The sequence below is a fragment of the Nilaparvata lugens genome, chromosome 2, assembly GCF_014356525.2.
Source record: "Nilaparvata lugens isolate BPH chromosome 2, ASM1435652v1, whole genome shotgun sequence".
NCBI lineage: Eukaryota > Metazoa > Arthropoda > Insecta > Hemiptera > Delphacidae > Nilaparvata > Nilaparvata lugens.
The window spans coordinates 89,797,745-89,817,921 of record NC_052505.1 but is presented as its reverse complement, the minus strand read 5'-3'; the positions used below and the strand labels follow the sequence as shown (position 1 = coordinate 89,817,921).

The window sequence follows — 20,177 nt, the reverse complement described above, 5'->3', positions numbered from 1 at the left end:
GCCATAAATGACTTGAACCTAGAAGGGAGGGCTCTAAAATTTGCAGATGACACCACTATAATCTCTTCTGGTCGGAATCCAACTCAGGCTCTACAGGTGGCAGAAGTCGTGTTTGGAGAAGCTAGGATGTGGCTGGAAACAAATAAGCTCCAATTGAATCTTGGCAAGACACAGAGGCTGCTCTGTTCATTGGCACAACATAGCCCTGATCATCACAGTGTGTCCCTCCTTGGATTTATCATCGATCCTAAACTCAAATGGAATTGTCACATTGAGGGACTGTGTAAGAGGCTGGCAAGAGTGACCTATCTACTTCCTAAGCAAAAAGGTGACTCATGACAACCTCTTATAGATGCCCTTAATATGCCACTCCGAGATAAGCTTTGGATCGATGATGAATCCAAGAAGACACACTGTGAGTGCGAGTCAGTGTACAAACCAATCTCAGAGTCTTGTCTACATTCAGTAGCAGCTTATACTTTGGTAGCTTTCAACCACCATCAAGAACCATCGAACAATACATCAGCCTCCTGATGCGACTCAACTCGCTCGAACAATTGGTATCTCACTAGTAGCAGAGAGTGTGACCAAATGCAAAAAATGCTCATTAAGCAAATAATCTTCAAAATGATGGTACAAACGTTCAATTTTGGCCTGTTAGATTTGTTTAACATTTTTGGTAAGGCAGTATTTATTCCTAGTTATTGTAGTCACCTTTGAATGAATCCAGAATACTGCAATTTGTACAGTACACTGTCAAATCACTGTAATTTGTAAATAGCCTAGTGTCAATTGTAATTAATTTTCACAAAGGAAACACACTCACACCCGATCATATTTTGTTTTAGGAGACCAAGTTTGAGCCTACCAATTAAAGACAAAGCCAAGCAAATGAACTTCTGAGCTTGTTACAAGTAAATTAGATGCCGTACTTAAACAAACAAAATACATTAATAAAAAATATTGTGACAAAATATATCATGTCTCTGGCTTCCTTGCATCATAAATTGATTTATTGAACTTAATTGATTTTGATATATAAATAGTTGGCAAACTTACTATTGCACTGACAGAAAAAGCAGATTTATAAAGATTCAACTCTAGTGAATATATGAGGAATTCGTAGACTTTCTTTTGTGATACAAGAACATTCTATGTACAGTTTAGAGCTAGATTGTACAATAAAATTAATGTAAAACAAGTAACAACAAACATTACAACTAAAGTTATACAACTATTTTTCTTTTATAAACAGTAAACAGTATATTGACATAACCTAGAAACTAGGCAACCTGACTTGACTTTTGAATTTCGTCGCACTGCCGGCTGCATGCGCCATGCGGCTGTTTTGTGTTGACATAATCTTAATACATTATTCAACCAATTCAAATTGTTGATGAGAAAAATAACGATAAATGTTAATTTAGAAATGATAATTGATTCTTATATAGTCAATTCATATATTATATTTCAATTATTATTCACCAGCTATTTGGAAGGCCTTGGCAACTCTTGCAAAACAAAAACGTGAGCGAAATAACCTAAAATTTTGTAACCACCACTGTTTCTTCAGTGTGTTCTCTTCCTTCAAGTTATATTTAATTAAAAGGAAATACATTGACATTAATTTCTTGTTATGGCATGAAGCTAAATTTTCGATTTCATTGAAAAGTAGTTATCTGTATTTTAATTTTCCTCCTCATTCAACGATCAAGTAAGTATAGCGTACTAGGCTATAATCTACTCACCAAAATGCATTATTATTATTTATTGTAGATAGGCTGAGCAACTTCTCAAAATGTCAATCTTACAATACTGTAATTAAAATGTAGTTTGATTTTACAAATCCTTATAACGCCTTCAGTTTTCTAAAGGTTAGGAAGCTACAATGTTTTTAATCAAATAGTGGATGATCATATAGCTGGGTCTGGTTTAATGTTAGGTGATTGCTTGGGTTCTTCGGGTAATTAATGTTATATTCAAATATCAAAGACTAGATAGAATAAGAGTAGACAGTCATTGTTTTGAATCAAAGATAGATTTAAGTTGGGCTTACACCAAAGTTATTAACAAAATGTTAATAACTTAATCCTTATAGATTCTATTAGATTGAATATAACTGATCACACACATGATGCACATTTGTGTTTGTCAAGTTCCGTTCAAACTAATAGAATCTATAAGGATTAAGTTATTAACATTTTGTTAATAACTTTGGTGTAAACCCAGCTTAAGATTTCAGATTTATTCAGCCATGTACAATGATCAAACTTCTATGAGAAGGCTTATGCCCAAAACTGTCCTTTTCAAATTTATACTACAGTCCAAATCAAAATATAGGTTGAGCTACTATCACTTATCAAAATAACAATTTAAATAATCACTTTGAACAATTAATTACGACATAGCAGTCAGGTATTTATAAATAAAAGCTATTAGCTTCTACTTACATTAGTGTAGCGCTTTCGGACACTAGTTCCTTCATCAACACTGGCTGTCACTTCCGTTATTGAATACATATGGTTATTAAGCAGCGTGGGTTGTGGGAGTGGCAGGAATTTTGAACTGTTGGCGGCGGGGGTGGCGGGAATGTTTGAATTTGTGGATTATTGGAGTAGGAGGTTGAAGAGGCTGTGTGATTTGAAGTTGGTTTGCTCATTAAGGATGTTGTGGGGGTCTCTTTTAGTGTGTTGTATATTTCAAATGTTCCAAGGTGTTTAGTTCAGGTCCTTTGTTTCTGATGTGTAGAATTTTTAAATTTGTGGCTATGTCTGTGTAGGTGTGATTGTTTCCTATCAAGTGGGTGGCAAATGCTGATTCGGGGTTGTTGATGTGTTCTTTGAATCTTTTTTCAAATGAACGGCCGCTGTGCCAAGGTAGTATTTTTGGCAATTTGAACAGTTGAGTTTGTATACCCCTGGGTTTTCATATAGGTTTTGTTCTGTTCTCTTGTGGTTAGTAGGTTTTGATTTTGTTTTTGTTTGGAATGCTATCTTGAATCCTGCCTTTTTGAAATTCTTTGCTAAACTGTTGGACTTTGAGTTTATGTATGTTAGTGTTATGATTTGTTATTTTCAGTGCTGGCTTTTGAGTTTTTCTTTTCATTTTCTGTTGGATTCTGTCATCAAGTGGGCACCTGCTATGTATATACCGTGAGGTGTGGCACGCAAACTACTACCCAACGGCACTGCCAAGTCGGTAGGCGAGAATCATGGAGGAGTTAGCCTGTATTGTGTGGAACCACCACTATACAGTTCCGGCGGTGCGTGGGCTAAGCAAGCCCGGACGTATCCTCTAACTCGTCTACAGACCAAAAATATACACATGGCTCCCAATTGTATGTACGCTTGGCGGGCGCTTGCACGGCCACCATATAGGCGCCCAAAAGTGAACGCGAACGTTTCGGAAAGAAGGACCAGTGAGAGGATTCTTTGACATGCTATAATGCTATTTCCAGAGATGAAGGCGTTGCCAGATTCCAACAGTTTGGGTCCCGAGGTCTCTCGGAAGTTTCACATGCCTGCTACTTCCACAGATGGGAGTACCCATGTTCATAGTCTGATCTCTCACTGGCGACCCCGAAACTCCACCAGTTGCTTCATTGTGCTACTCCCAGAGACGGAGTTCTGGCGACTCATTCAAGTCATGAACCTCCCATATTCTGGAGCCTTCACCAAGCCGTACTGCTATAAGTCAGGCTACTCCCAGGGACGGAGTCACACAGTGGCTATGGTTCCCCCTGGTTGGCGTTTTCCTTCACCATGATAACCAGCGCCAGCAACTGGTTGATCCAGTACTTCCTGAGGCGGGAGCCAGAACAAACCCAAAAGAGCTCAGCCCGTGAGGGCCCAGTCCCTGAGGGGCTCAAGCACCAGCTCTATCCCATCAGGGCCTGACTTAGGCTGACAGGAAATGTAGAGACGAAAATTTACTGGCAGTCATTTAGACAGATGTTTATCAAATGGAAACTAGTGGAAATTGAAAAAATAGTCGCCAGAATATAGTCACTAAACAGTATCTTTCGTCTCTACCCTTCTTGTCTGTGAGCAGCTTCCAGTCTTCGTTAATAATTGCTCTAAAATCAGTTAATCGTGCTCTAAAATCAGTTAATCGTACTGTATAAACTTAACTTTAGGTCTTACAATCTTAAATAGAACATTTCAAGCTTTATTAAACCTTGCACACCAAACCTTGCAGCACGAATTAGTTTAGTTCTAGTGTTCAAGTGAAAGTGCAAAAACAGAGTATCCTTTTATGGAAAAAATAACCTTTAATATAGTCCTTGACCAATATAGAAGGGTGATCCAATGGGTTTTACCTTCACCAACGTTATTCTTGTCAATTTAAGTCAAAATAGAATAGCTTATTACTCCAACTAGGTGCTATAAATATCATGAAAAAACCTGTGCGGTGGTTGAAAAAATTATGTGATTGAATGAAATAAATAAATTAATAAATGTTTATTCCCCCCCACCAACAAATAACTAAAACTACTACATCAATTACAGAAAAATATTAGATGATAGTCTAAATATATACAATAGTTGGTTACAAAAAAATCTTATAATGTGTCCTCTACTTGTTTAGTGTTTTCTGTGTGGAAATTGACCAACTACACTATGGCGTACCATGTTCTAGAGTACGTTCTGTTGATTGACTGTTAGATTGGCTGTTTTATTTTTTCTTTGAGGGCGAAATTATTAGTTATTGCGGAGCTCTAACAGAGAGAGAGTGAGAGAAAGAGATGGAGAATTATATTATTTATGTATGTTACAATATTGCTGGCTTATATACCAATTTACATTAAATGACGGTAATGCTAATTATTCAACGAATTTTACAAAGTACAAATAATTAATCAATGAGAATAAAGATTGAATGGAATTATAATAACGATGATTATAATATTGTGATGTAACTTCATAAATCGGCGGAATTTCAACAGAAATTCAGAAATGTACTCAGAAATTCAGAGAGATTTGAAGGAAATGTAGTTTGCCATGGCTATAGCACAAGAGCAAAGAGTTCAGCTGTATATCAGTACCCGGCTCACAGACTGACACTTTTGGAAAAAGGACCATGTTATTCGGGACTCAAGCTCTTCAATTGTCTACCTGAAAGAATAAGGTTATGTGGTAGTCATAGGCTTTTCTTTTCTTCAATTACTAATGTACTTGTGGAAGCATGTCCCCATACAATGGAGGAATGTTGTGGTGCCTTTACACTTTGAGTTGATACTGATTCTTACACTTTGCATAGGAAAATGTTCATGACATGTTGCATGCCACTTGAGCTCTGCTCAGATTTGTGGCTTCACGTAACAAATGACAATAATAATAATAATAACAACAACATAATTGTCGATTCTCTGAGAAGATATTAAATAATATCATTCCCATCAACACACGACCGGAATGAGGGGGAGCGGGAAAATATCAAGAGAAAAATAGTCTGTTCCCTGATCAGGAGCAGTAACAGTAATAGTAGCAAAGAGGTGTAGTACAAGAGTACTGACTGTCAAGAATTTTAGCAAAACTCACAAAATTCGTGATTTTTGGTACAAAACTTTGCTTTTTTTCACTGTAATCTGTTAATATCAATTATTGCATTACTGTTTATTTATGTTTGTGATGTTTCAGGAGAGCAAGATGTCGTCGTGGAAGAAGGCATCCAAGACTAATCAGAAAACACACAGAGAACGACACCAACCCGAAGCAAGAGCGCATTTGGGTCTCCTAGAAAAGAAAAAGGACTACAAGAAACGCTCGAATGACTACCACAGGAAACAGAAAATTCTAAAAATACTGAGGAAAAAAGCTCTGAACAAGAATCCAGACGAATTCTATTTCCACATGATCAATTCCAAAATGCTTGCAAGTGGCCACAAGGAGAAGATCAAGCCAGATACGCATACTCCGGAACAACTGAAGATTATGGAAACGAAAGATTTGAAGTATGTCAACTACAAAAGAACTATAGAGCACAAGAAAATCGACAAAATGCAATCGACTCTGCATTTGCTGGATTCGGCGAATCAGGTTAGAAACAATCACACGTTCTTCGTTGAATCGACCGATGAAGTGAAGAATTTCAACCTAGCTGCCCGTTTGGACACGCATCCCTCGCTTCTCAACCGGAAGACGAATCGCATTCGAAATAGTGACCTGCAAAAACTCAATCTTCCAGACGTCAGCAGTGAAGCGCTCCAAGAAAAGAAAAAGATCTACAACGAATTGGAAAAACGTTTGAATCGTGAAAAAGAACTGTCAATAATTCAGCAGAAACTTGAAATCAAGAAATTTCTGAAAGACAAAACTGCTAAGAAACCCAAGCAAATCAAGCCTGGTACCAAGGATGCGCCTCCTGTTTACAAGTGGGAGTATAAGAGGAAAAAGTAAAATGTTTTTTGGTAAAGTATAATAAAATTATTATTCTTCTACTTATCTGTGTTTCTAATTGGAAATTTATTAGTAGTTCATCATCCAAATAATCGTCATTAACTTTAAATAATCTGTAGTCTAAATATGTTTTACAAGCTCCAGTTCGAATTTAAATTCAAATTCAAACTTATTGGATAAAAACTACATTTAACATTTTCAATAACACAATCAATTAATATCAAGTGGGGATGCTCCACCTGCATCCGATTCTATCTTCCATTTCATGATGAATTTTACCATAAAATAAGAATATGGAAATACAATACTAGTGTATGCTTTCTCTATGGTTAAATTTTGGTTATATTCAAACATTCTATTTTACTTTCACATAAATAATATGAAAACTAGTCAATCAATAATTAGTGGAGTAGTCGAGTGGATCAGATGCTGGCTTCATGATTCAGAGGCCCGGGTTCAAATCCCGGCCCGGCAAGATATTTATCTCGGGCCACTCCCGTGTTTCGGATGGACACGTTAAGCCGTCGGTCCCGGCTGCCTCAGCAGTCGTTTAGGTCATGTCAGAGGCCCTGAAATTGACCAGTTGCGACCTGAAAACTCTGACACCAGACCTGAGTCAGCCAGGTCACTCGATATTATTATTATTATTATTAATCAATAATTTCATAATCAGCTATAGCTATTTTGAATATGAGCAGTTGACTCAGTGTTCGCGCTGATAAGCTATTGCTAAATTAAGAATCATGCGCCTGATACTCCCGTTGGAAGGGTGACCGCTTGATCCAACTTCTCTGAATATGATTCATGAGTTGTAAAATCGCTTCCCGGTGGTTCGGAACCCAACTAAACTGTAGGTCCCTTCATCTCTCATTATCATCCGCCCCATTACCCACGCACAAGCCTAGAGCTCATGTGGGCATTACCCTCAAAAAAACAATAATTGTAAATGGATTATTAAAACATACTATTTATATAGCCTATTATATTCATTTATATAATAAGTACATTATCAAAATGATAGGGAGGGGAAAATAAGGTGACCTTGTGCTATTCCTCTCCCAAATTAACACCCGGTCGTGTGTGCATATTTTATATCATTCTTAGAGAATCGACAATTATTTGTTGAAACACCGCCGATTTATGAAGTACATCACATTATTATATTATCGTTATTCTAATTGCATTCAATCTTTATTCTCATTGATTAATTGTTTATACTTTGTAGAATTCGTTGAATAATTAGCATTACCGTCACTTAATGTAAATTAGTGTATAAGCCAGTAAATATTGTAACATACATAAATAAAGAAATCTGATCTAATCTAATCTAAAATTTAGATAACACATAGTCCGAAATAGGTAAAGTCTTGCAGTTCTTCAATTCACAAAATTTTCAGTCCTCAAGTATTTTCACAAAGTATATACCGGACGTATTATGCTGAGTGTGATAGATACACAAACTAACTCTAAGCTAGTACGTGGGTGTTAAGGCGTATAATTATGAGAGATGAGTTTAAGGTGGGTTCCGAACCACCGGGAAGTGATTTTTAAACTCATAAATCATATTCAGAGGAGTTGGTTCAAGTGGTCACCCTTCCAAAGGGAGTATCAGGCGCATGATTCTTAACTTATCTAAGCGATGGCTTATTAGCACGAACACTGAGTCAAACTGTCATATTTGAAATAGCTATAACTGATTACGAATTAATTGATTGACTATTGTCATATTCATGTGAAACTAAGATAAAGGTTTAAAAGTCAAAATATAACCATAGAGAAAGCATACGCATGTATTGTATTTCTGTATTCTTATTATATTGTGAAATTCACTGGAAGATAGAAGTGGTAGCTTATCAGCGAGCCAAACCGCTTCCCGGTTATAATCCTAAATTGAGAACAGGACTTTGTAGATGTCTCAACCATACATTAACAAAGATTTTGTTAATTTTTCATAGTCCAAACGATTTGTTCTACTGTAATTGATAAATCAATCGGTCCATGATACTCTTTTCAAGGTTTGAAGTTGATTATTTTTATTGAAGTTGCTTTCCATGACGAAACACTATTTAATAACTTTGTTGTAGTTCTGACACTGTGTTACTTGTAAATATTTGAAAAAACACTTACTTTCCTTGGAGTATTGAGGAATGCGTTTCACTCCTGAAGAGGAGCTTCATTAGCCTGACACCAGGGGCGCTTGCTCTTATGGGTTGGACTGTGTGGCCAAAATGTGGGAAAATATTACATTCGATTTGAAGTTTATTTGATCATTTATTAAATTGGATTTGTCATTTTTGAGGTGTTTCAAAATTTCGTATTGTTCTAGTGTGTTGAGTCTCTGGCTTTTTTTAAGAATGTGTAGGATTTCAATATCTGTCTATGTTTTTGTGAGTGTGTCCTGTGGCTATTAAATGTTCTGCATATGTGGATTCTGAATTCGAATTTAATGCTTTTATGTGCTCATTGTATCTTATTTTGAAAATTCAAATTCAGAATCCACATATGCAGAACATTTAATAGCCACAAGACACACTCACAAAACATACAGACAGATATTGAAATCCTACACATTCTTAAAAAAAGCCAGAGACTCAACTCACACCACTCTCTACGTCTCACCTGGGTGCCAGGGACAATGTCATTAGGGCCATCTACAAGACTTCTCTGGATTCATTTACATTTCTGAATGAAAATGAGAAAGCAATTATACCCACAGTATTTTCACTCAGCTAGTGCAGACAATAAACAGCATAAATAATAAACCTCAAGAGAACCTAATATCAAGTTCTCTAAATATATATTTCGCTTTTTTGTCTCCCAGTTGAAAACTTGGTGATTTTTATCAAAAAAATACCGGGTGATTACAAATGAAATAGACAGTTTGAATAGCTTGTAGAGAATTTATTATTTAAAAGTTTAGATCATTACTTACATGATTACATAGAAGAATTCTTGAAGTTTTTATTGAAAATTTACAGATGTTCAATGTGTGCACCATTTGCAACACGACAGATATAAACACGGTAGTCAAATTCTGACCACACACGACTAAGCATCTCACGGTTAACTGTAGCAAGAGCATTTGTGATTCGTTGTTTAAGATCATCGATATCAACAGGAAGCGGTGGTACGAAAACTCTGTCTTTTACATAGCCCCACAAGAAAAAGTCGCAGGGCGTTAGGTCCGGACTACGAGGTGGCCACGGCTAAACACAACGTTTTCCTCACTTGCACGGCCGATCCATCGTCTAGGAAGATGTTCATCCAGATACCCTCTGACGTCTGAGTACCAGTGAGGCGGAGCTCCATCTTGTACAAAAATGAAGTTACAACTATCTTCATGGAGTTGAGGCATTAACCATTCGGTTAACATGTCCAGATAAATTCTTCCGGTTACTGATGGTTCTTGGAAGAAGAAAGGCCCGTAAACCTTTTCACAAGATAAAGCGCAAAACACGTTCACTTTAGGAGAATCGCGTATATGCTGTACAGTCTCTCTTGGGTTTTCTGTTCCCCATACTCGTACATTATGTCTGTTAACTTTTCCACTAATGTGAAAAGTGCATTCATCACTGAAAATTAGGCGATTAAACAATGTGTCGTCATTTTCAAGACAATGTTGCATCTCTTGACAAAAATTTTTACGTACAACTTTATCATTGTCATTTAAACTTTGTACTAACTGCAATTTATAAGGTGTCATTTTCAAACGTTTCCGCAGAATTTTCCACACAGTAGGTTGAGGAATTTGCAATTCTAAACTCGCTGATCTAGTCGATTTTCCTGGACTTCGTACAAAAACATCACGAACACTATCAATTTTTTCTTCTGTAACAGAAGGTCTTCCAGTACTCTTCTTCTTACACACACATCCACTGCTTTCAAAACGTTCATACCAGTCATAAATTGATTGCCTTGTTGGTGGTGGTTTACCGTATTTTGTTCTGAAATGACGCTGCACAACAGTAACAGAGTTTGTTTTGGCTAATTCAAGAACACAATAAGCTTTCTCCACTTGAGTAGCGGCCATATTGCTAAACTAAACTGGCTGTTGTAACACGGAGCAGCCAACAATAGCCAGCAACAGTTCTACCAACATAAACTTTAAGAAATTCCCTACAAACCTATATCACTTACTATGTTGAAATACACCAGTTTAATTTTGTACAGGCTATTGAAGTTGTCTATTTCATTTGTAATCACCCGGTATAATAGGACTGTTGATATTTTGAATTAAAGTCTACAACTTTTAAGAAGATCATTTATTATTTTTTTATAAAAATAGTATCACAAACATAGCTTATTACAGATAGTAAATTGACTAGATGAATATTAGATCATAATAATTGTAATACTTTTCCTTGGATAGATTAACATTCAGAGAAAGAGGTTGATATTAAATCTTTAATCACCTTGTTATTTCAAATACAATATTGCCAATAAGTTGGTTGAAATTCTGTTGAAAACTCTATTGCTGCTATTATTACACTGACATGATATTACATTCTTTGGCATTCACTGTTGGTCCAGTCAAATGGTCGTTTTTCAGGAAACAGCCCCGAAAGAATTTTTCTCGACGGTTCTATATTTATTTTGGGGCGCTGAATTCGAATCTGAAATTTTCTGACACGCCAGAGGGCGGCTTCACCCCCAAAAGCACCAAAAACCCCTAAAATTTCGGACTTTTTTTAATTTTTCCATTTAATTTCGAAAACTTCGAGTTTTTGGAGAAAAATTATTCCCAAAAAAATTAGAGATAATGAAATTTCCAATAAATTGAGTGGTCGCGCAGGATTCTACCATTTTTTGTTCTGGAGCTACGAATTTCCAAAAAAGGGGTATTTTTCAAGGGGTTTTCAAAATTATGCAAACAACCACTTCTACTCTATACAACTTGGATATTTTTCTAGTATAGATAAAAAACCACACATCACGTGACAGAACAATTCATTCCGAACAGGATTCCTTAGGAATTTTCGAATTTATTAGTGAGGGGAGAGGGAATACACCCAAAAATTGAAAATCATGTCCTACAGCCAAAATACAAATTTTTCATTATAATACCTTTTCAAGGCCTTCCTAACAAAAAATACATATTTCGGCTGAAATCATCTTACGAGGGTTATTTTCTATGAGACTCGATAATAAACAGCCATGTAAGGCAACGTAGCTTATAGAGCATGTAATTCTCTTTCATTTGCAGTTTTCGAGATTAAATGGAAAAATTAAAAAAAGTCCAAAATTCTAGGGCGTTTCGGAGGTGAAGCCGCCCTCTGGCGTGTTAGCAAATTTCAGATTCGAATTCAGCGCCCCAAAATACATATAGAACCGTCGAGAAAAATTATTTCGGGACTGTTTCCTGAAAAAACGACCATTTGACTGGACTGGACATATTGGTGGTTTGTGATTCTTACATATAAGGTAGAGAGCTTTAGTACTGTAAAATGAGTTATATTTTATCATCAAACGATAAATCTTATAGCTTTTTTAATTAGTATACTACCGGTAAGTCACTGAAAATTACAGGAAGAACTTGAATCTATTTTCGAGTAATTTTATCAAATCTATTTTAAATTGTAATGCCTAATGAAAATCCGGAAGTAGAATTAATGTTAGGTAGAGGCAATGTAGTTACCTTGGGTATAGTTATTATAAATTGAATTAGTAAAATTAATTGGAACAGTTTCCGACCCCAAATAATGGGAAAAAGGCAAGGAAGAAGAAGAATTGGAACAGTTGTTACTTTTGCTAAAATTAAAGTTCACCAATGGCAGGAGTAACAAGCATATTTGTGACTCGAATACAAACGTGAACAATCCAACTTTCCAAAAAATCATACAAGTCCACTAGACCTTAAAATACAAAATGAATTAAATAGTAGATTTATTGGTAACACCTTATATGTGTTTCATATTATGACACATTCAAGAAATATATAGTAAATCAAGACGTGTTATTACACTTATATTTTAGCTATGAAAGTTAAGATGTTGAGATATACATAAAACAACAATAACTATCATTGTTTTTACATAGAAAGTATGATTAGGCCTATTATTTGGTAACTTTGTTACTGTTTTAATTCCTCTCTCTTTGCTGCTGTAACATTCCTCTTCCTTTGTTACACTGAAACCATTAAGGTGCGTACAGATATACGCGCCGCGAACATGAGCAACTCACTTTTATTCAGCTGACTATATCTGTATTTTTCAGAAACGGTAAGATACAGATATAAAAAGCTTGGCATCAGCTGATTAAAAGTGAATTTCTCATGTTCGCGGCGCGTATATCTGTATGCACCTTAAAATATCAGAGTTATTTAAAGATCTGTAGCCTACTGTATTAGTAAAATGGTGTCCATTGAATTTCAGAATAGCTAAGTCAGAAATTTTTATTATAATTATGAAGAATCATTACTGATTTTAAATAGCTTGCTAACCTAAATAAAGGTGGATTTATAAAATCAGAAATTGTTGATGAATTCTATCTGAATCATCAAATTTTAAAAACATTTAGTGATCATTGTCACATTAATCCAAAACATAAGGCTACAAAGAATATTATATTTAAAAAAAAACATTCCTTTAAAATAAAACGTATATAACATTAAAATTCATGTCTTCAAGTTGATTACAACTATAGATGAATTGCTTACATAGTAAATGTTATGTCCATTCATAGTAAAGTAGATTTTTTAATATATTAAACTCAATAGTGTGAACACCATAGAAATAATTAAATAATTCCTTGATAAACATGTGAATAATGAGCATATTATATACTTTATGTTCCTTATAAATAACAGAAACAGTGGAACAATATAATCAATAATATTATTGTGCTTTGATTCATAGTTTAAGAAATTATAAAAATTAAGTTGAGATCCATACTTATCTTCTCTTGGTGTATTTTCAACTACATTATGTAGATAGTGAGAGTTACGTTATGAAGTCAGTGAAAATAATAGGATGCCAGAGTTGTCAATTTTCATATATTCAGCTTTCATTTATTTAAAATAAGTTAATTAATTACATTTGTCAGGATGAAACACCAGTCACTCGCCCAATACTTTTTCTATCCCTAATTTAAAATAATATAATCAGCTCCTTCTGTAGTAGATAACTTGATTCAAGTCATCTCGGTATATCTTATGTAATAATTATTTATTGTTGATTTTTGTTAATAATGAATAACATTTTCTTCGTCCAGAAAATATATTTTTCAGTGATTTAATAATAAATTTTTATAATTTGGATAGCATTCTGCTAGTTTATTAATTTGTATATTTGAAAACCAATTTAACAATTTTGCGGAGCTGGGACAGAACTATCAGCTTTGTCTAGAATAAAATAGTTTAAGGGCCGGTTTATGATCTCGGGATTTAGCTAAGTCCTAGACTTTAAACAGCTGGAGTCAGAAAATTGGCTTTCCAAAACGGGGCGTAGTCGCAGCTTTTATAACAGTAGTCGTAGTTTTTATTTTCTCATTTCTATAATATTGGAAACGTTTTCCTTGACAAAATTGGACATTCTCAAATAATTCAAAATAGCTGAAACTTGACACTATTTTCTCTCTATTTTATCTTTTGTTCAATTTTCCAGTTTTTCGAAATTTAATTCAAACGTGGCTATGACAATGACTGCTGCGACTACGCCCCGTTTTGGAAAGCTAATTTTCTGACTCCAGCTGTTTAAAGTCTAGGACTTAGCTAAATCCCGAGCTCGGAAACTGGCTCTTAATCTATTTCACTTTCCATGACGAACTGCTATAATAAATTTTTATACTGCTATACGGTATTTAACTTTTGAATTATTATTGGCGATACTGCAATCTAAATGTTTAATATTAACAATTAAAACTTGTACTCAAAAAACGAGTGTAGAAAATGGATGTAAAATCCTGAAGCGCTCCACATGTGAGTACTAGCATAGAGAAAAGATAACGTGAGAAGATTCCCCATGGTATCTATGGGTATCTATGGTATCTAGCCTACCCATAGGTCGGCTATGTCCCAAATATCATGACGTTCTTGTTAACTCAAGCTACGACCAATCTAGAGTAGTTACACTATAGATTGGCCATGCTTATGTCAATTACTGTAGACTAGGGTATTCTGTATAGGTATCGGTTTTGACCGAGTTAGAGTTTAAAGGTGCGTACAGATTTACGCGCCGCGAACATGAGCAATTCACTTTTAATCAGCTGATGCCAAGCTTTTTATATCTGTATCTTACCGTTTCTGTAAAAATACAGTTATAGTCGGCTGATTAAAAGTGAATTGCTCATGTTCGCCGCGTGTATATCTGTACGCACCTTAAGAACGGCACAGTATGGGAGACTACCAGTGTCACATAAATTCACGAAAAAGAACTACTATAAACTACTATAGTGATTTCCACGTTATAATGGCAGTGTTTGTTTAGCAATGTTATTGCTATCCTTGTCTTATCATTCAACAAAGCGGATAGCGCTATCTCTTTCTCGCTTTGCTCTGTTACCAGATCGTCTTTTAACAATGTAGAATTAGTAATTTATTAACAGAATATTTCATCTTAATTATGAAATTATTGAAAAATATAATTTCTTGCTTAATAAAAAATAATTGATTATTTTAAACGAGAATGATCATTTGATATAAGGTACATCAACGAACCTGTATCAGCTACCGTTTATAGAAGGCATTGACAATACAGAGGTTCGGCAATATTGTTCGCCTATCTCTCTCCACTGCCATTATAACGTGGACCTCACTATAGGCTTGATTTAACAGAGAAATCTAGAACGTAAACGCCCTGAACCATAATAGGATATATTTTGTCCTAAAATACAATAAAACACAATCTTCTTATGCTATCTTGTCTGTATGGTAGTATCTCTTCTCCATACAGTACTGGTTTGAATTAACTGTGAAAGATAGTCTTATAACACACAAAATTTAATCAATGTGCTGACTTTACAACGTCAATCTCACTATATAGCTCAAGATGATCGAAAGATTCAATATCATTACACGATAAATAGTTGAATAGTTTAACAACAATAATATAAAAATCGTTGAGATTGTTGCAAATGTGTTTGGCGCGTTCTATATACATCTAGTTTTTATACATGTCACAGAGGACTTTCTCCATAGGCGTGTTGCCTATGGTTCGTTGAAAGAAGATGAGCTCTATCCGGGTGGTGGGGACGTGACGCAGTAGGGGCAGCATGAGTAGGAGGCGGCCGAAACGCGCACACTGTGTCGGGTGTTGTCCCCTTGTGTGCTGGCCTAGCATCACTTGTGCTTGCTCTTGCAGGTTGTCCACTTGCAGTGGGTCCTTCAGGCCTCTCGTCTCTGTCAAAAGTAAGCAGAATAATTAATTATTGATGTTGCTTTCCATGACGAAACACTACATAATAACTTTGTTGTATTTCAGACTCTGTGTTACTTGTAAATATTAAAAAAAAACACTTACTTTTCTTGGAGTATTTCACTCCTGAAGAGGAGCTTCATCAGTCTCAATTTGGTGGCCTCAATCAGCCTCAGGCTGATGAAGCTCCTCTTCAGGAGTGAAATGCATTCCTCAATACTCCAAGGAAAGTAAGTGTTTTTTTTTTAATATTTACAAGTAACACAGTGTCTTAACTTTAGACCATTTATAGAATAGACACGCTGGGAAGCCTAGCCTCTGAAGCCAACATCTAACTGCCAAATCCGCCCACCTTGACGTCACAACCAAGCTAACAACAATGTAAGTTAAACACCACAAACACCTACACAACAAATTTTTGTGACGTCAAGGTGGGCGGATTTGGCAGTTAGATGCTGGCTTCATCGACTTTCTGTGTGAATATACAATGGGTCGTGTCTAATCTATAACTGGTCTAAGGTCTGAACTATAACAAAGGGATTAATTATTATTAAACGAAAATCCCAATTAAATGCTCCATCGACTTTCTGTGTGAATATACAATGGGCCGTGTCTAATCTATAACTGGTCTAAGGTCTGAACTATAACAAAGGGATTAATTATTATTAAACGAAAATCCCAATTAAATGCTGTAAATCACCCTGAATACTTCTGCTAGGTACTGCAAATATTGACAACAGTGTGAACAGCTAGATGGAAATTCGACGAGCGCTACCTATTTTACAAAAATTATTTGTCAGGCCGGGAATCGAACCCAGTACCTCCTAATTGCCGAATGCCACTTCCACGGCCAAATGAAACTTCCAATTTATTCCCATCTTTAAGCAGAATGAGTTTAAGAGTATAATCCTAGGCTTACCAAATATGGAAAATACATGTGTTACTATAATGATGCCTACAAAATAGTCATATACAAATTTAAATTCAATTTTATTGATCCAAAACACTTGACAACTGGCCAAGCAGGCCCGGCCCCAGGGGTGGGCGGATCGGGCGGCCGCACAGGGCGGCAGATTTTTTTGGGCGGCAAAATTTTATGGAACAGAAAATTTTTAAATGCAAATAAATAATAAATTCAATGTGAATAGTAAAATTTTATAAGAAGCTTTTCCAAATTCAAGCTAATGAAGACATATATCTAAGATCAACAATGTCCCAGGAACGTCTGAGTGGTCTAGCGAACATAAAATAGCTCAGTCCCTAGATCTTGAAGAACTGGAGAAGGAATTTTTCTATGCAAAGGTCAGACGAGTTCTACTTAAATTAAACAAGTGTGTTGAACAAACTCCTGTTGTAGCAATTGTAGTTTTGATTACATAGCAAGTTAAATAGGCCCAATACTCTGTTTAGTTGCAGTCTCTTGATTTAGAAATACCGTCTTAATTATGTTTTCTTATTGTGTACCGTATCTGTTCCGAACATAAAAATAGTTTAATCAGATATTTTGTGTTACTGTTCTAGTCCAGTCAATTGAAGATTATAGAGTGAAAAGCTTGGAACACAATTTTCAACTCCACCGCTCTTTTAAGGATAGTAAGAGGATCAACAGATCGAAAGTCCTCACCCCTACCTCATGTGCTAAAGGAGTGGAGGTTGTTTGAAAGTACCATTTTTAATCTTTCTCATATATCTCGGAAACTATGCATCTTATGAACATTTGTATTCTATACAAAATTGAAGCTCACAAAATTACCAAGTATTGTACTCTTCATTTTCTTCATATATCTTATAGTTTCTCCACTCTTGAAGGTGAGACATTTTTTGAAAAAACACTTTTGCCTCCAATTTTTTCATCTTTTTGGCCTTATAATTTTTGAACGATTGATGAAAAAAATCCGTGCTGATTATAAGCTGACGAAGCATCAAATTATCTTCAATTTGATGTATATTTTCACTATATTTTACGTATTTCCCTACGACTGTTGCAGCAGTTTTAGTGTTGAGAATGAAATTTTCTGTTCAGCAACAATAGATCAGTTGACAATGAACTTTGAAGGGAATGTTTGGAACTCAATTTTAGACTTTGCAGCTTTGCTGTCACTAGTTTGGAGGTGAGCATATCAAAAATCCCAACCCCTACATCATTAGCTAAATGGATGAGGGTGGTTTGAAAAGTTGCATTTTCCACTACTACTTACATGCTATATCATGGAAACAATGAGTTCTATTGACATAATCATCCACATAAAAATGAAGCTCAATGAATTTCCTACAAGTTTTGTTTTGTAGAGGTTTTCAATAAATATGATACTAACTTTTCGAGATATATATGTTCTAAAGTAATCCATTTTCAAAAACCCAGTTTTTCTTCTATTTTTCGCTCTTTCAAGTCTTTTAACTTTTCAATAATTGATGAAAAAAGAATTTGCTAATTACGAGATTTTAGAGCATTAAAATTATCTTCCATTTAATGTATGATTCGACTATTTCATGCATTCCTATACGACTGTTGCAGCAGTTTTAGTTTTGAATGTCTTGTTTGGTAGGAAGTTTAGAAACACCCCCTGTGTTCAGTTCCGCAGACGTTCCATTGGGTACTCAATATGGATGTTCATACTGAAGCACACTCCAATTTATGATCACAGAATAGTGTGATATTCGAAAAAAGTCACTTGTTGCGAATCTTGATAATTGACTCTCAAACCTAAAACTGCTGCAACATCAGTCATAATTATAGGAATGCGTGAAATTGTCGAATTACAAATGAATAATTTAATGCTCTACAATCTCGTAGTAAGCACATTCTTTTTCCATCAATTGTTGGAAAGTTATAAGAATTGAAAGAGCGAAAAATGGAAAAAACTGGGTTTTCGAAAATGCATCACTTTAGAACATATATATCTCAAAAAGTATCAGATTTCTCGAAATCCTATACCAAACAAAACTTTCACTCTCAACACTAAAACTGCTGCAACACTCGTAGGGAAATGCGTAAAATAGTAAAAATATACATAAAATTGAAGATAATTTGATGCTCCGTCAGCTTACAATCAGCACGGATTTTTTTCATCAATCGTTCAAAAATTATAAGGCAAAAAAGATGAAAAAATTGGAGGCAGAAGTGTTTTTTCAAAAAATGTCTCACCTTCAAGAGCGGATATCTCAGAAACTATAAGAGATATGAAAAAAATGTAGAGAACAAAACTTGTTGGCAATTTTGTGAGCTTCAATTTTGTACAGAATACAAATGTTCATAAGATGCATAGTCTCCGAGATATATGAGAAAAATGGTACTTTCAAACCACCCCCACCCCTTTAGCACATGGAGGAAGGGTGAGGACTTTTGATATGTTAATCCTCTTACTATCCTCAAAAGAGCTGTAGAGTTGAAAATTGTGTTCAAAAATTTTCCCTCCATACCTTTATTTGAGCATTCGTTGCCTGCACTTATTCTTCAATATTTATATTTGTCAAATATTTGTTTAAATGTCATTTTTAACTTGAACAGCTGATATTCTTCGGGCAAATTTTTAAGTAAACAATTATTAGACGGATACCTGGTTGGGGGGGGGGGCGGCGTTTGCCGATTTCGCCCAGGGCGGCAAAGTCCCTAGGGCCGTCACTGTGGCCAAGTCAACAAGTATTGAAAAATACAGAGAAAATCAGAAGCTTACAAATTGTAGCACATTATTAATAATTATTATCAAACAAAAATCCAAATTAAATGCTGTAATTCACCTCGAAGACTTCTGCAAATATTAAGGCTAGTTACTATAATTAAGGCTACCGTACTGCAAATATTGACAACAGGGTGAATAGCTAGATGGAAATTCGATGAGCGCTACTATTCAAAAATTATTTCTCAGCCCGGGAAGAGAACCCGGTACCTCCTATAATTAGTCAGGAATGCTTACCGGTACCCTTTAATTATAGCACAGGTTACATAAGAGTGTATCTGATTAAATTACCCAACCCCGAAAAGGTTTAAAAAGAAGGGTTTGACCCCAACATTGAATTCATAAGAATTGCATAGGAAATAATGTTCAATGATATATTATTCATTTGCTATAAGGCGATATTCAACTTTGCAATCCTCCTCTATAGGGGCCAAGCCACATGAAGCGTTTTTCCAGGCGTTGCGGCGGACAAGTCAGTAGTGTAGGGCAAACGATCTGTACTATTAAAACATATTGATGGCAGTGCAAAAAGGTAGTCACACACTTTTGAGACGAGCCTTTCAATTTTTCAATTAATATGGGTCTCCAAGTAATGATAGTTTTCAATGATTGACTTGTTGGTTGTCCAACCAACCTGGTCTGCTCACACACTTTTGAGATGAAGCTTTTAATTTTTCAATCCAGTTACATGATTTCCTAAAAGTAATGATTGACCGAACGTAGTGAGGTCTATGTTTTAACTCGGATTTTCT

The 20,177-nt window shown here is 35.4% G+C and overlaps 2 protein-coding genes across 4 annotated transcripts in view; one reads left to right on the top strand and one right to left on the bottom strand.

Moving 5' to 3' along the window:
• The first annotated feature begins 1,508 nt into the window (after nucleotides 1–1,508).
• On the top strand, nucleotides 1,509–6,440 carry LOC111057965 (probable U3 small nucleolar RNA-associated protein 11). The gene is made up of 2 exons (XM_022345452.2): nucleotides 1,509–1,714; nucleotides 5,640–6,440. The coding sequence occupies exon 2, from the start codon at nucleotides 5,649–5,651 to the stop codon at nucleotides 6,396–6,398; it is 750 nt and encodes a 249-aa protein (XP_022201144.2). The 5' UTR covers nucleotides 1,509–1,714; nucleotides 5,640–5,648; the 3' UTR covers nucleotides 6,399–6,440.
• An 8,920-nt stretch (nucleotides 6,441–15,360) lies between these two features.
• LOC111057966 (photoreceptor-specific nuclear receptor-like) overlaps nucleotides 15,361–20,177 on the bottom strand; it is a 54,528-nt gene continuing 49,711 nt past the window's right edge. For all 3 annotated transcript variants that reach the window (XM_039422057.1, XM_039422058.1, XM_039422059.1), the window contains one exon: nucleotides 15,361–15,732. In XM_039422057.1, coding sequence (XP_039277991.1) covers nucleotides 15,494–15,732 — 239 coding nt within the window. In that variant the 3' untranslated portion in view covers nucleotides 15,361–15,493. The remainder of the gene's footprint in view (nucleotides 15,733–20,177) is intronic.

Coding starts and splice junctions, on each gene's coding strand:
- LOC111057965 (XM_022345452.2), top strand. CDS start 5,649: ATGTCGTCGTGGAAGAAGGCATCCAAGACTAATCAGAAAACACACAGA.